This window comes from Euleptes europaea, chromosome 4 (genome assembly GCF_029931775.1).
Source record: "Euleptes europaea isolate rEulEur1 chromosome 4, rEulEur1.hap1, whole genome shotgun sequence".
In the NCBI taxonomy this organism is placed as follows: domain Eukaryota; kingdom Metazoa; phylum Chordata; class Lepidosauria; order Squamata; family Sphaerodactylidae; genus Euleptes; species Euleptes europaea.
Genome location: NC_079315.1, coordinates 37,128,923 through 37,145,578, shown reverse-complemented (window position 1 = coordinate 37,145,578; position 16,656 = coordinate 37,128,923). Strand labels below are relative to the sequence as shown.

The 16,656-nt window shown below is 42.4% G+C and overlaps 1 protein-coding gene across 1 annotated transcript in view; it reads left to right on the top strand.

Annotated features, from left to right (window-relative positions):
* Window positions 1-16,656, top strand: part of ADAMTSL1 (ADAMTS like 1) — a 553,327-nt gene that overhangs the window by 511,284 nt on the left and 25,387 nt on the right. The window contains exons 22-24 of the mRNA XM_056848970.1: window positions 5,092-5,220; window positions 8,745-8,924; window positions 12,408-12,542. Of these exons, the coding sequence (XP_056704948.1) occupies window positions 5,092-5,220; window positions 8,745-8,924; window positions 12,408-12,542 (444 nt within the window). The remainder of the gene's footprint in view (window positions 1-5,091; window positions 5,221-8,744; window positions 8,925-12,407; window positions 12,543-16,656) is intronic.

Here is a 16,656-nt window from a genome sequence, read left to right as displayed (position 1 = left end):
TCATACACACTGTGGCAAAATATATCCCAGCTCTCCTATGACTAAGGTGTCCAGTCCTGGCTTGCAGTTAGCAAAATGTCACCTTTCCTTGATATAAGGCATGATACTATGTTCCCCTCCCACTGCCTAACTTTGGCATTCAGTGGAAATCAGTACAATTGCCAGTGCAATCCGGGGGGGGGGGGGGTTAGCTGCACCACAGTGGGTGATGGCACAGCCATGGTGCAGCTGAGCCACCTCCTAAGCAGCTTGCTGCACTGCAGACAGCAACCCAACAGGGACACTCTCCCAACCCCCATGGAACCGCTCCCTGGGCTGCACCACCATAAGTTTGTGCTGGCAACTGTGGGCATTCCCATGCCGAAAGGGCTCAGGGATGCCCCTTTTGGCTCTGGCACGAGCCCCTGCTCCAGAGATGCACTGCTGCTGTGCGCTGCTGCCGTGGCTGCACTAGCGCCAATGCAGGATGCTGCTGCACTGCTCTCCGGCGACAGCGTATGTGCTCCTTACGCTGGCACAAGTGGCATTTACACTGGTGCCAAGGTCATGTAGCCTCCTCATCACTTCCCCCCCTTGTGGATTACGTTGTGCTTCTCCTTGTAAATGAACACAATAAGAATTTAATTTTTTTCCTAACTGCATTACAATAGAAAACACTGGAGTAAAGTATCAATTCTGGAGCTCTCCTATTGATAATAGAATGGCATCAAAAGATGTGGAATTTTAAAGCTTAGCATTTTGTGACTTAGCATAGTGATCTGGTTTGTAAAGAGACTTTACAATCTGCTATGTTCTTGATGGGTGGGATCCAAAAGCTATAAACTGTAGAGCATAGTTTTGGAAGAGGGCCTCTTTATTCAAGTCACAGTTTTCATCCAAGTCAGTTCATGTAGATTAATTGATCATTGCCTACAGGGGTGGGGGATATGAAGGAGATGGATGGGCTTGTGGGTTTTCAGTAACCAGCAACCATTTTTCTAATAAAATGGTCCATGTCGTGGTTGATTTTCTCATGCAAACAAATTAGCAAATGCAATTCTTCTGGGTCAGATTTTCTAGAAACAAAGCTACTTTGGGGGAGGTTCAGAATACCCTCATCTGTCAAGCAGAAGGTGCCTAGTCACTCAGCAGCTTGGAATCTGGACACCAACTGTATGGATGAGATAATAGACAATTTAAAACAGAGAGGCCTAAACTTTTCTTCAGAGGAAGTGGGTAATCTTTGTTCAGTCACATTGAAACAAACAGCTGCTTTGATTAATCTAGCACATGAGGACCCACAGAGAAAATGTGGTTCCATTTTTGAAGTCGTTTACTACTTTTTATAGGCGGAGCAACTGACATATTTAATCTATGGACGAGATCATCAGGAAAAAAAAGGGGGGAGCTGTGAAATTAAGATCTCTCTTTAAGATATTTAAGATCTCTCTTTCCTCCACTATGATTTAGGAGTGCCCTGTAAAACTTCATAACTCTGTGAACTTTTCATAACTGAATGAAATATATTTGTGGCTGTATGGCTCTTTTGGTTTTAAGAGATACATGGGTGCAGCCTGTAAAAGCCCCACTGAAATAATCGGAAGCTGCCCAATAGCAGTGCTTGGTGGAATGTATGGGTTAATATGCTGCCAATTATGCAAGAGTGTGTTTTAGCTGTCATGACAGTTTATGGTTTTTAATTAGAGGCAATTGAAATTTGGGAGGTTGGGAGGAAGGAGAGGAACAAAACCAGATTTCCACACTTTTAGCTGGTGCCGCCAACTAAAGCATCCATAATTCTTCCTCCTCCCTATTAACTTCCGCCCATCTTTTCTCGAGCCAGTTCTTTTCCTCTTACTGCCACTGTAGATTTATAGCTAGATTAATTCATAGGCATTACAGACTCCTGTCTTGGGCTTGAGCCCATAGAATCGCATGACAACATCTATTTCTTTTTCTACTGGCCTCTGAACAAACCCACTTATTGGAGAAGTTATGTATCTAGCCAGCCAACATTCAGAATCTTCCTCACATTAATACCTTCAGAAATAGTCTGCCCCCTATACAAGGAGATAACACAAGCTAGAGGGAGTCTTTTTAGAGCTGGCATTTTCCTAGTTTTTCCTCAGCATCATGTAACATCAGAATATTTTTGTTTGTTTGTTTAGAAAATTTATATCGTGCCTTTTTGCCCTGTCAGAGCCACCAGGGTGGCTAACAATTAAAAACAGAGTATTATAAACATATGTCATAAAGCCAATTAAAACCAAAACTAAAATACACACATGAAACACAATGTTTAAAACATAAGGCAGGAAGGAGGGATCATTGATGGAGTACCAGATAAAATGAAAAGTCTTCATCCATTGGCAGAAGACAGTGATAGAAGAGGACAGACAAATATCCCAGGGAAGGGATTTCCATAGTTCTCGCTCTGAGGGAAGGGCATCTTGGAAAGTGTGGGTGATTTCCATTGCGTGCTCAGGGAGGTAGGACCAACTCTTCAACTTCCTGGCTTCCTAGGTGGGAATTGCCCAGGTAGCCCAGTTTCTGTCCTGTTTTGCTGGGGAGAGCAGCATCATGGCACAGCTCCATGCTAACTCTCAGTAGCTGTTAGGAAACCTTTCAATTCTTACCTGATCCTTTCTGCACTAGATCTGTAATAACTCCTAGCAGCTTCCTTTTATCTCAGTCTCCTTCTTAAGCCTAACATTGCCTTCTTTACTCTATCTCTTATTCCCCCCTCCCCATCTCTTGCTGAGCTCTCAAAATGGTGGCCGGAGGGAAGAACTCTGAGGATGGATTCCTCTCAGAAGGGGAACACGATCCAGCCCTCATCACTTCGACTGGGTACTGGGAGATCAGGCACTCTAATGACTGCAGATGTTGTTCCGCAGAGCTTTGAGAGGAAAGTGAGCCCGGCACACTAAAGAAAACGAGGCAAGAAGAGGCCACTTAAAAAGGCACAAAATGAGCCCAGAGCAATCGGGCAGCCCCCGCATTGGTCCGATCGGCCACAAGCAGAGAGGAGGGCCTTCAAGATGCAGCAGAGCATACCTTGCTGGCTCAGTCCTCAACATCGATGGGTGGTAATGTATTCCTCCCCCATCTGGAAGACGCGGGTGGGAGGCCTGTGACCCACCCCTGAGCTTCTCCAAGGTGCTTGGTGGCCTTGTTTCATCAGGAAGGGATACAATTCCATCCCTACTTGGATGATATTCTCATCTGCCCTCAGTCAGAGGAAGTGGCCAAGTCTCACACAGCCAGAGTTATCCAGATTTTGGAGGAACATGGCTATTTGGTCAACATGGAAATGCAACCTGGTTCCGAGCCATCTCAACACCAGAAAGAACCTTCTAATCCTCCCCTCTGAAAAGGTACTGAAGATCTCGACTATGGCAAGTTCCACAGCCAAAGCCAAGTCAGAATGTCTTATGGTTCTTATGAGACTTCTGGGTTCCATGATCGCCTGCATAGGTTCTGTCCCATGGGCCTGGAAATAAAGTGGGAGCCAGTGTAAGTGGACCAAGACTGGAGTGATATGGTCCATCTGGGCCACTCCAGTCAACATCCGGGCTGCAGCATTCTGCAGCAACATTGCAACCCTCCTTCCCAGGAATCCACTTCTTCAGTTCTAGGGCCATAGCCTAGAGAGACACACCTGAGATGGGCCCAACAGCTGCCAAGAACCATCCTCAGGCCCCCAGACAAGAATTTCTGCTGGTGTTCCTCTGGCACCACCCTGCCCCAAAATAATACAAAAACAAAACTAATTACTTCTCTGGCTCCATGGCCTCATGCCCCCTAGCCACCAGTGCAACTAGACTTCCTCGCTGGGTTCAGAACACACTCAAGGAGAAACACTATACAGAAAGCCACAAGAATGTATCACAATCTCAGTGAGTACACAAAACCTCAGGATTTGGGCCATAATGAGAAAAATACAAGATTCAGTCTCATTGTTTTATTGATGCAACTGGTTTTCATTTTGTGCTAGTTATTCAATACTCTCCTCTTTAAAGGGATTCTTAGAGCAATGTTAACCAAAGAACAGGGCTTTAAAGGCAAGAGACCAGATCTCACAGTCCAGTTATATACCAACTTCGTTTTGATTTAAGGACTGGTAGAGCTCTTATTTTTTTAGTGCTTGTTCATCATATTGCATTTAATTTTGGCTTATTCTTTGTTTTTGTTTTTGTTTTTGTTTTTTAATTACATTTTTATCGGGTACAGAATATAAAAGGGAAAAAGGGAGAAAGAAAGAAGATAAAACAATATTGACAAGTCATGTTCCGTGTCCGTGGCTTATCCTTTGTTGACTGGTACTAATCTCCTTGTGTCTTCCATATATATATATGCTTCCACACTGATGTTATGTGCTTTTTATTACAAAATAATACCAAATGTGTGCACATGTGGACATGCTTATCCACAGGGTCTCTACCTGAGACCCAGGAGAGCCCCTGCCGGTCTGAGTAGACAATACTGACTTTGATGGACCACGGGTCTGATTCAGTATAAGGCAGCTTCATGTGTTCATGTGTTCACATACCAGTTACTTTGATGCAGCATACAAAAAGAGCAGGGGATCTTGAGGTAAAGTTGTGAAGTTGCGGTGGTTGTGCAAAGTCAGAAACAACCCTCACCACTTCTCCCCGCAAAAAGTAAATAAAGAAGTCTCAAGGCTAAATAGGTTAAATCACACAAAATCAGTGGGGTGGGGGGACTAAAGGAGGGGAAGCTTCGAAAAGGACTGGGAATATGACCATAATAAGACCAACCAAAAAAATTTACATGTATTTCTTTAGCGAGATGCTTTTTTGTGTGAAAGAAGCTTCTGGAAGTTGTGTCTTAGTCAAAAAGGGCAAGAGTAGCACCTTAAAGACTAACAAAAATATTTTCTGGTAGGGTATGAGCTTTCATGAGCCACAGCTCACTTCACTTAATTAGGGACTATCAGTGATGGATGAGAGGATGAAGTGTCAGCTGCACCAGTTCCTTGAACTATTTTCAATGACAGTGCAAAAACCGGCTATGTAATGATGCCCTTATTTGGTTCACTGCTTGCCCTTCCTTATCATCTTGCTAATTTATGGTGCTTTGTGCTTTCAGGGAAACCACTGATTAAAACATCAAGAGCAACTCTGATCAACAAGGATTCGCTTACCATCACTGTTGATATTGGAGGCATAGTGAAAACAATCCCCAGAGTAAATGTGACCATTAGCTGCCAAGTTGCAGGTGAGAAAGGGCATTAGCCATATTTCAAAATGTGGTAAGGTATGTCAATAATGAACAATGCTACTTCGTTTTAAAAAGAGCTTGCAATTATTTGTACTAATTTCCACAGAAAAGGAAATTGAAGGAAATTCTAGTTGTATCGTTCCAATAAGCATGTCCTTTCCTCTGTTATGGGTTCAAGAGTGTTCAGTGTTGAAAATAGAAAGCCTAGTAGACTAATGAACATAGGCAGCTCTATACTGCTCTATAATGAGGAAGCCTGGGGTGGTGCATTTTGTGGAGAGGCAGTTCTCTGCTTCCATCTTGCCCTCATGTCCGTGATCATTATCACCACCTTCTCCACCTGCTGCCTCACCCTCCCACACACACCTAAGGTCCAGAGCACCCAATGCTCTTCATTTTCCAGGTATTTTTAAACATACCTCAAAGGAGGTGAGGAACGGGTGGAGTGATGGAGAGACAACTCTTGAAATATAGTCTTGATTGGGGAGATAATGGCGATGTCATGAAGCAAATGCAAATTGTTCTCTTATGTTGGGTCTAACCAGAGAAATTTTTTTGTATTTAATTTACATTCATATATGCTGACAATTCCATATTAATTTTGCTAACGTGCAAAAACTCAGATAAACTGATAAATATTGACAGTCACCCAAACATGATTGTCAGCACTCACTTGTGTATATCAGAAAACTGGGAGAAAATCTCCCTATTTTTAGCTGTATTTGTCTGTGGTATTACAATAAAATTCAAGTCCAAAAGCACCTTAAAGACCAGCTAAGTTTTCCAGGGTGTGAGTCAACTCACAAATGCTTATACCCTGGGAAATTTTGTGGGTCATGGATTTTCTGGAGATCACATATGAATGTCAATATTCACTGCATGGTATGAGTACACAGTAGATATAATTCAGAGAGGTGTGCAGTCAATTATCAGTTAAAATTAATTGGATAACAAAGGGAACATGCACACAATATCAGTTCACCATTACAAGCCGAAAGGAATAATTGGCAAGTCAGTGAGTGAGGGACACTTGATTTGCCTCTGAAAGGTTTTGTGTTCGAGTTGCAGTAAATGGCCACCTTGTACCCACCTTGTCTTGTCTGATTAGGGAGTAGAAAGACGATTTAAGAGTATTGCCTCCTTTCTTAAATTAACCTAAATTGCAAGAAGCTTTAGTTTTACCAACATTTTAACAAAAAGTATAACTTGTCTTCAACATTTTTGCTTTGTATGGAACTCTCCATTTCCAGGCTCTTGACTCTGTATTCCATCCCTTGTCACACTCTCCAGCCCCGTGTTGGATAGGGTTGCCAACCTCCAGGTATTAGCTGGAGATCCCCTGCTATTACAACTGATTTCCAGCCGATAGAGATCAGTTCACCACTTTGGTGGAAAGAGCAAGCTAGAAATGGAATTTCCTTTCCTTTCCTTTATTCCATTCTTTATGCTTGTGGACCAACAGGTCATAAGCAAAATAAATTCAGTACATTCCATAATACATAAATAGCCATACATACAAAATATAATATCTAAACAGTACAGTTAAAAAGAGGCATCATTAAAAACCATAGATAAAATTTTTGTCACAGCGAGGGTTACATTTGGGTCAGTATCAGCCAATAACTTTGCCACTATATCTTGCTTTAGGGCAGGTCCCCACCTCCTAGAAATTGAATGAAGACATACAAGTGGGACATAACAAGGTCTGGGAAATAATATCTTGCTACTTGATGTATAATATATTCCACCAAATGATCATTGTCAAATACAGAAGAAAATGACTTCCACAGGTGCCTTCTGAGTGAAAGGTTACAGCAAGAAGCCACAGGCTTCAGGAGAACTGAACTCTTGCTCCAGCTAGGGATCTGTCCTTCAAACTTACTTTTTATCCACATTTTCTTTCAGTTGTACAATTGAAAGGGCAGCATGATATCCTTCCATGAAAGTTACGGAGGCTTCTTTCAGATCTTCCCATTCTGATCTTTGTCTCTCTTCCAGTGCTGTCTCCTTTGTAGCTTATACCCCGTTTCTGCGGAAGACAAAAGCTCAATAAATAAAGCTAGAGCTAGGATTGAAGGAATGCTCTTGCTCCCCCTACTGATGAAGGCATGGAACAGATAATTTTTCCCAATCTGCACCTGTTAAAATGCTGTTATTAAGTTCTTGCAAGCTCACTCTGATTTCTGTTTCATTACCTATTTTGTTGAAATAAATATCACATGAGAAGGATATAGGAAGGCCTAGTGGCTGCTAGCTGCCATGAACCCTGCTTGTCTTTCTTCTTCTTTTCCTCTGCAATTTGCTCCATGCAGGTGGAACATTTGGTTTTGATTCTTTGCGGTTTACCTTGTAGTTAAAAAAGAGAAAGAAAAACTGTTTTGTACAGGTGATCAAAGTCAGAAAAGTACTGAAATCTTGCGATGTATACTGTTTCAAATACAACTGCAGGGATTACACCAGCAGTCCTTGAGATCAGATCACGAAGCCTTTCATTTTATTCAAACAAAATCCCCTTTGTGGAACCTTAGGTCAGAATCATGATTTTAGAGTTTGATTTCATATGAGCTGGTTGCAGCTAGCGGCAATGTGAACATAATGGGATGGTGTGATTTGTATTAATCGTCAAAAAACGGCAGAACTGTTGGGCTTGAGAAATTTCTGTTTCCAAAGAGATTGTTCCTATGGTAGGATTGCATTGGACTGAATTGTTCCTGGATGTGCCCTGAGCACTGTCTGAGCTTGTAGAAGATGTAAATATCTACGATGCTGTCTTTCTATTGAAGTTTTGCATATTATTTATAAGGTAGCTAAAGCAGACCTGATCACTTGCATGTTCTCCTGGCAGAACAAAAATTTTCCCTCTTCCTCATCCAGCAACAGGTCCTCTACCAATTCTTCTAGCACTCATCCAGAAACAATTCCTCTAGCAAACAGTACATTGGCCTAGCCTCAGAGGACCCAGAAAAGCTCTGAAGTGGCACCTTCCCTGTCCCAGACAGGACTCTGACATTCTGGTACTTGCTTGCTGGCCACAGTCAATGGTCAGGGCATCAGAAGCTGCTGGTGATCAGGCACAGCTCATGGGTGGGGTGGGGGGCTTTAATATTTTGTTCCCACTGTTTATTCTTAAATGTAAAATTTTAAATATGTATGTAAGCCATGCAGAGAGCAATCCTAAGCAGGTCTTCTTGGAAGTAAGTCCCATGTTATTAAATGAGGCTTACTTCCAGAAAAGTGTTCTTAGGATTGTAGAAGAGGTGGGACAGGCTGTAAAAATAAATGTTTCCAAAATTCAGATGCCTCTGGAAAATTCAAGAACACCTTAACATATTTGCTTGTAATGTGCTGAAAGCAAGTTGACTATGAATTTTCTGAGCCTGTAAATAAGTTTGGCTTGTTTGGGGCAAAAATCAAAAACATGTGGTCAAGGACTACTTCCGTTTTTCTTCACAACACCCTTCAGGGTGTACACAATGCCTGCTTGCTTTCTCTGATTTATTTTTCATGTATTGTATTACCAGGTGTACCCGAAGCAGAGCTCACTTGGTTCAGGAATAAGATCAAGCTTGCCCCTGGCCATCATCTGCATGATGGGTCATTGCTGATTGCAAACATCTCTTTCTCCGATCAAGGGCTATACTCTTGCAAGGCAGCCAACATCCGTGGGGAGATTACTGAAAGCACACAGCTATTGGTGTTGGGTAAGCTAAAATTTTCCATTATGCTTTAGAGGTTTGGTAAACCTTCTTTGTTTTCCCCAACATATTTCAGTTGTAATTTTTTGCTTTATTTTTATACATATTTAATAAATTGAAAAATCTAATATAACATGCAAATAATCATAGAAATAAAGGAATGTCACTGTATCGCATACCCCGTTTTCTTATTACAAAGCATAATAGTGAACACGTTTAAATCTAAACTTAACTTTTGCTGCCAATAAACCAAAAAAGGTTGTCATATTGTCAAAAACAAGGTTTTGTTCTCTGCCATCTTTCAAATATACAATCTACCTCAAATGTCAACAACCAAGCAATCTGCCAGACTTTATTGAACCAGGTTTTTATATTCAAGTTGGTCCCCAGTTTCCAATTTTTTGCAATGAAAATATTTGCTACCAGGATGAGGTCCAAGACGATATTAAAATTTTATTTTTTGCAATACTCAGACAATAGACATAAAAAAATAAATTTAGGATTCTTAGGAAGCTTAAATTTTAACATGTGATTAGTATCTGCAATTACATTTTCCCAGAATTTATTAACTGCTGGACATTGCCACAAAAACCTACTAGTAGTCCTGAGACTCAAAACCATGCTTGGTGCTTAAATGCTGCCACTTGAGAGAGCTGCTAAGGCAGAAAGGGGAATTTATGGCTTCTCTCCTTACTTTCTTTCTTACTGCATATTGTTATTTGTTAGAGGTGCTGTTCTTTTCTGGACAATATGCTGGGTGTACATACTGAGTGACTAAGGCAATAGAAATGTACTCAGAATGGATGCCAACATACAAATCCCTATGCTTTAAGAAAGAAAAGAGGGTGACTATGACTTGGGTTTATAATGTGGCTATCTTCGTTTTCAAAAGAGTCATCCCAAAGAATGCCCTTTTTAATTTAATACTGACTGTACCCAAGAGCAGGCCTTTTTGACTGTTCTGAACATTCCTACTATCTCTCAATGAAATCTCTTACTGAAATGGCCTCCCTGCACTCATTTTCACTAAGCTGCAGACGCTGCAATGTCAACCTATTTGAGAATTTTACACCAGCTTTTCATACTGGCTAAAGACAGGGGTAAAGCCCTTTCCCCAAAGCAGCTTTCTCAAATGAAGGTAATTTCCTCCTTTCTCTGTCACACTCCGATCTCGGAGAAGTGAGGCCTGTGGTAAATCACAAAAGTGACACTGACCAATTTCACACCTCACTGACAGATGCATAAGCCTATTCACCTTTACTTTAAAAAAAATCCCAACTCAGTTCATTGAAGGGTGAAGTTTACTTTGTCTTGGATTTCATAATAGCAGGCAGTGTGAGTCTAGCAGAGTGATTTGGAAAGACATTGTTAGGCCAAAGCATGGGTAGAAATGTGTTCCTAGAGCTGATTTATGGCGCTTGCTGATGGATTTGCCTCTCTAATAACACATTTGTGCCATTTCACTCCCTGCTGCCTGAGAGATGAAAGACAGGCTCGGCTGAGCAAATGCTACTGTAGATTTGCTAATGAAGTGTGCACATTCTGGAGGTCTGTGTATATTATTTTGCCTCCCAAATCATATATTAATTACCCGTGGCAGAGCTCAGTTTTCAAGGCTTGATACCTTGCTGATTCCTAATCTCTGCCGACTCAAACTTCCAGGGCAAAGCAGGCCAACCCCCCCTCAGGAATCCCCCCCTTCAGTCTCCCTCGATGTGGTACCATGTCTTTATAAGTAAACATTTCTCAGAAGTTTGTGACCGTTGATTACTGTATGTTAAGTGACCAGAGGGGATGACTCCATTGAAAAGCATTGTGTTGTGATTGATGTTAGGCAGAATGGCATTTCTGTCATATTTTATCTGTGATAGTCCATTCACACTTACAAATCATTTCATCTGGACATCATTGACTAACAAAGTAGCCTGTAAACCAACCTTTCAGCTGATTTGATATTAGTGGAGTCATTGATGTCCATGGACTTAGAAGAGTATGTTTAGGATTGCACTGTGGTTCTCTGAATAGTTCAGAGTTCACAAGTTTCTGAATTAGTTGTATCTCCAGCAATCTCTGTTGTCAACTGGAAAATTGCCAGTGCTGTCAATATGTTTTAGAAATTATCACACTGGACAAACTTTGAGCCAAAAGGAAAGGCAGAATATAAATGTATTAATAAATAAATAAAAATAAATCTAGCTCAGCATGCTGCCCATTGAAAAGGGGACTCACATACCATAAATATGCTCAACCCGTATGTACAGGTTCATTGCATTCATTGGGAACTTGCAAGCTTGCGATCTGCAGAGTGAATTATATCATTCAGCATGTGTATTGTTTCTGAAGAAGACCGGCGAACAGGAGATTACCTGATCCCTGTCGCTGGAATTTATTCATTTAGACTGGCTGCTTCAGTGATGTACTGGTATCTTGAACTGTCTGCTTCAATAACGGACCTTCCTAGCGGCTTTTCCACACTACTTAGTTTTGTACAGTTGTATTATTATACTTTGGATGACATCATATTATTCTGTGGTATAGCTGTATTTTTGTACATGACGGTCTTGATTTATATTTAGTGACAACCTGAATGAACTTTATATCTGCAATGAGTTTAGTTTATTCTTAACATAGCCTGATATCTTTAAGCTGTTTGTATTATATTGTGGCCATTGCTGCTGTGAGTTCAAATGTAACATCTCCAGTCCTCCAAACCATGGCTTGGTGGATCAGGAACATGCCACAGACTTGCATGCTCCCTGCTCCCATCCTCATGCACTCCCTTGATGCCCTGGTTCAGGCACGCTACAGTTTACCATTACATCCACATTGGCAAACCATGGTTGGGAGGGCAGGTGCAAACCATAGTTTGTTGATTCTGAATACTGGTATTTTCCCCAACCCCAAGAGTCAGGTTGGGAATCTGAGTGTGCAAGGGAGGTGGAGGAGGAGAGAACATGTGAATTCAAAACTCTGAGCCAACATCAAGCCACATTTTGGCCATTACATCCATGTCCGTTAGGGATTTTATTTATTTGTTTGGACATATATATGCTACTTTTCTCCCCACTGAGGCCTCAGTGGCTTACTATCCTCTCCCCCCCATATATATATAAACAGAAAACAAAAATGTACAACCCAAACTTGTGGGCTGGTCCTACATTTACTGGGCAGCCAACTAGCATCCATAGGCTGCGAGCCATAGCTAAGAACTGAGGGGATCACTCCTCTGACCTCACAAGCAGGTAGCTAAGCTCATCTTGAATGTTACATAGCTGGCAGAGATGTTTCCCAGCATCCCCTCCCTATTAGCAGGGATCCAATTCAGCTTTTATGCAAGATTTTAAAATGCACCATACAGGAAATCAATTCATTTGTAGACTTAGAGATAAGTTTTTCCTGTTTTTGAATGGTGTTAAATAACATCAGGATTTAACCGTGTCAGTTGAGAGACTTTCTTATTGTATCTTAGCCTTTTTGATGTGTTCCCAGACCCACCACAACTGCCTCATCGATCAGAAGACATGGCAGCCACATTGTCTCTTGCGGGGCCTGGCATTCCTTCTGTGATAACGTCTCCTTCAGGAACCAGAAAAGTGCTCAGCGCTGGGAGTTCTGTCCTCATAGGTATGTTCGTGTTTCTAAACTGGAATAGTTTCTACATGCTCCATGCTCAGGAGATCTGGAGCTTGAACCTCCCAGCTTGAATTAAGGTAGCTTGGACTGTCTGGCTTACAGATCCTTTTCGAGCACAGAAAAGGAGGAGTTTGCGAAATCAGCTTTTCTGACTGATAGTCACTGAGGCATCTATGAAGCCTCAGGATTTGCCATACGTGGGCTGTATTCACGCATCATGAAAAAATGAAGTTTGATTCAACCCCAGTTAGTTATCTGAATTCTGAATGCACTTGTTGGCTGGCATCAAACTGGGACAAGGGTTTGTAGTTGGTTTTCAACTACAGTTTGTGTTAATTGTGGTTTACAATTTATGAAACATACTTTGTTGAGCTGCATTACTCCTTGTGGCTGTGTAGCCACAGAGATGGCGGCAGATAGAGGATATCCTTCCCAACCAACAAACTGGAATCTGATAGACTAACCTGAGTTTTGTTAGATTCGAGCCTAGTAGCACCTTATAGGATTTTAGGGCTTTGAATTTTGTTGAGACATCTGAGTAGTCTAAATAGTAGTCAACAGAGTCTGGTCAACCAAGTCATACTTCCAATCTGCCCAGATTAAACTTCCATTTCCAGCTCACGGATCCTGGACTAGAGAACACATCTTTCCATCCTTAATTTTGGTAAGGTTATCCATGGCCCTAACCCAGCCATTACATCCAATTTCTCTGTTAAACAGATTTCTAAAATTCTGCTCAGGTTCAAATTGCAGGGCTTAACTGTAGGTAACCAAAGTTCTTTAGCAAAGTGAGCTTCTGCATAGGTCTTCCCCTCTTCTGTTGTTTCTTGTATCATCACATTTACAATTGCAACGTGATCATTTTCAGTAAGTGATCAACACATCAGTAGATGGGACCCTCTCTGTCCATGAGAACTTTGTCCTTGCATACTCCATCACCATTGTGCCACTGACTCACTGCACCCAGCAGATTCATGATGTATAAATGGCTCTCATGTAAGAATGGATGCATAGAGGCAGCATGGGGTATTGTTGGGGTTTGTATGTATTCTTTTGACAGAGAAGTCAAAATCCTAAGAATCTCAACTTTCTTTTTTTGAAAAGTTTCTAGGCCTTCGTGCTGTGAACACATGGATACATAAAGCTGCCTTATACTGAATCAGACCATTGAATCATCAAAGTCAGTATTGTCCACTCAGGTTGGCAGCAGCTCTCTAGGATCTTTAGCAGAAGTATTTCCCATCACCTACTAACTGATCCTTTAAATTGGCCATGCTACAGATTGAATGTGGGACCTTCTGTGTGCCAAGCAGATGCTCTACCACTGCGCCACAGCCCCTCCCCTAGTCTTGATAATCTTGAAAGTATGCAAGTAATACAGGGCAAAACCAGAGAAGGCAGGGAGGTCGGACCAAGATTCCTTCCAAAGGGAGGGATTACGCTTCAGTATTTGCAACGCTTTTCTGTTCTCTCTGATGAGCAGAAAGCAGAATAAATTATACAAAACAATTGATACGGCAAACAAGGGTTCGTGGGGGGAGAGAGAGACCTGCGATCGTTATTCAAGAAAACAGTTTATTTGCAGCTGCTGACTCAGAGGCCCTAGTGGGCAGAAATCTCTGAGCCCCGATCATAATGAGGAAGGGATATTTATCCAAATTCAAGATATGACAACCCATCAACATTCAGGGTAGGCTGATAGCACTCCAGACATAGAGGCGGCGCAGTACAGTTCAGTTCTATCCAGTTTCTCCTATCATTGTTTATAGTTCACTCTGACTCTCCATGACTCTTGCCCCAATTCCTTAGCACACAGACATACAGAGATATTCTGCCCAGCAACAAGCAATTCCCTGGCTGTCCTAATACATTTTACGGAAAGGAAAAGAGATTATTACAAATTGCTAAATCAGTGGATCTTCCATAGTCAGGGGAAGTCTACCTGCTGTCACACAATCAACTACATACATGCATCTAAGGTAATACGTAAGGTGGGTTTTTTTGTGGGGACAATATAAACATATAAATCTGATTTGTACAATCTTCCCCAACCCCCGCTTTTTTTGTGAAAAAGAAGAATCCTGCCAATTGGCCCTCCATGTGTACCAGCCTCCACATGGAATGCATGCTTCATGTTACTTTAGATGTATGATGCATTAGGGGAGAAACAACCAAACAAAAGTATGGGATTTTTTTTACTAGCACTGTATTTGGTTATCCATTGTTCATTTTTGATCAAGGCACAGGCTGGCCGCAGAGATCAGATTGGAAAGCTTCTAGAAGCATCAGAGCACTTGGAGCATTCCCCCTCCTCTCCGTCAAGTGCTGAGAGCGAGGCGATTTCCTGCCCAAATGGTTACATGATGGGGGAGGGAGCACTCCTCCCTCAGTTCTCTCTTCGCTGCCATGGAGGGAGGATGTGTTTCACAGAGCGCTTCAGTATTTACCTCATGACTCTTCTTGTGTTGTCATCCGTTTTACTGGCAACAGCGCTCTTCAAGAAATGTTCAACGTGAGGGACTAAAATGGCCTCCAACAACAACCATTCGGGGTGCCTTTTTTGTTTGGGCAAATCCCACATTGTCGAATCTTGTTCTTCATGCACCCTCTTGACACCCAAGGCTTGGCAGGAATGGTTTTCTCATTTAAAGGCTTCCCTGTGGGAGAAAACGATCACTTCTGTTGATAAACCAAAAGACAAAACCCACAAAGAGTTGCAGAAATCATTGGTGGCTTTCATGCCGACCATTCCTTCTACCTCCACTGCCACTCCATTGGGAGAAAGGACCAACTCAGAGCCATCTGTGAAGAAAATAAAATTGAAGGTTTAAAAAATCTGCAAAGATCGTCCTGAGTCTAAAGGATGCCTTGAGTCCCCGTCCTGCCCAAAAAAAGCCAGATGATACTCAGACCCCTGTACGGGGTCGTTGACAATGTTTGCCTCTTCATCTTGGCAAGACACTCCTTGACCTCAGCCATCGCTCTTACATTGAGAGTCACATTCACCCATGCACGGTTCCCCACTTCGAGACCATGGGAGGAGCCCGGGTTTGACTCAGCTCCGACATTTGTTGTTGCCCTGGCATTGATCACCCTTGGCACCAAAGGCTTGTCATCGGTGTCATGACTGTCTGGAGCCGCTTTTTCATTCCAGGACACCATCTCCTGTGATAGCAAGGCATTTATCATCATCTTCTGAATCTGATGTCTTTGAACTTCCTGTGATTCCTGTTTTGAAGAAGAGAAGATTGTATCACTCTCCCATCACTATAGTAGTTGCTGCAATCAACCTTGCTGCTCATCTTGGCAGTTTTGTTCCAATACCTGCATCTCTTCTTGCTTTCACTATGATGCTGCATGGTTGTTCCATTCCCACTGGCATTGAGATTCCAGAGAGGTTCAGCCTTCAACATCAGAACGAGATCATCAACATTCAGTGCCACTTATGCCTTCTCCATCGCACACGACATCAGTGACTCAGACTTTGACAGAGACTCAGAGGATACCTTGATGCCATCACCTGAAGATGCAGTTGAGGATCCATTTCCTGTTTCTCCTCCTCTGGACCTTAAACTGTACTCCAACCAGCTCATTCAGATGGCAAAAGCTCTGGACATTCCATACACTCAGCCAAACTCTAGAGCTTTTCACCCTATTATGGGTGTACTGTACAGTTCTGAGACTGGCCCTGTTGCTCTTTCTTTTGGGGAAAGTCTTATGGACATAGTTACTGCAGTTTGGTCCAGGCCTTCTTCCACCCATGCTTCTACCATGCTGACGGATATGCTATCATCCTGTTACCGGGGGGTGGGGGAATACCTCCCCTCTTAATAAAGAGGGGAAGAAGTTAGATGTCTTGAGCCGTACAGTTTACTCCTCTGGTGCTCTAGCCCTTCATGTGTCCAGTTTCTTGGCAGTGATGGCACACTACCAAATATTTTTATGGAAGCGTGTTTCCCAATGCCTGGAATTTCTACCTGAGGAGAGAAAAGTGCTAGGCAAAGGGCTTTGGGGTGAAGGTTCTTGCTTGGGCCGACAGCAGTTGGGCACTGCACAACATACGGGCAATAGTGCCTGTCGTGCCTTGGCTTCTGGGGTGGCGTTG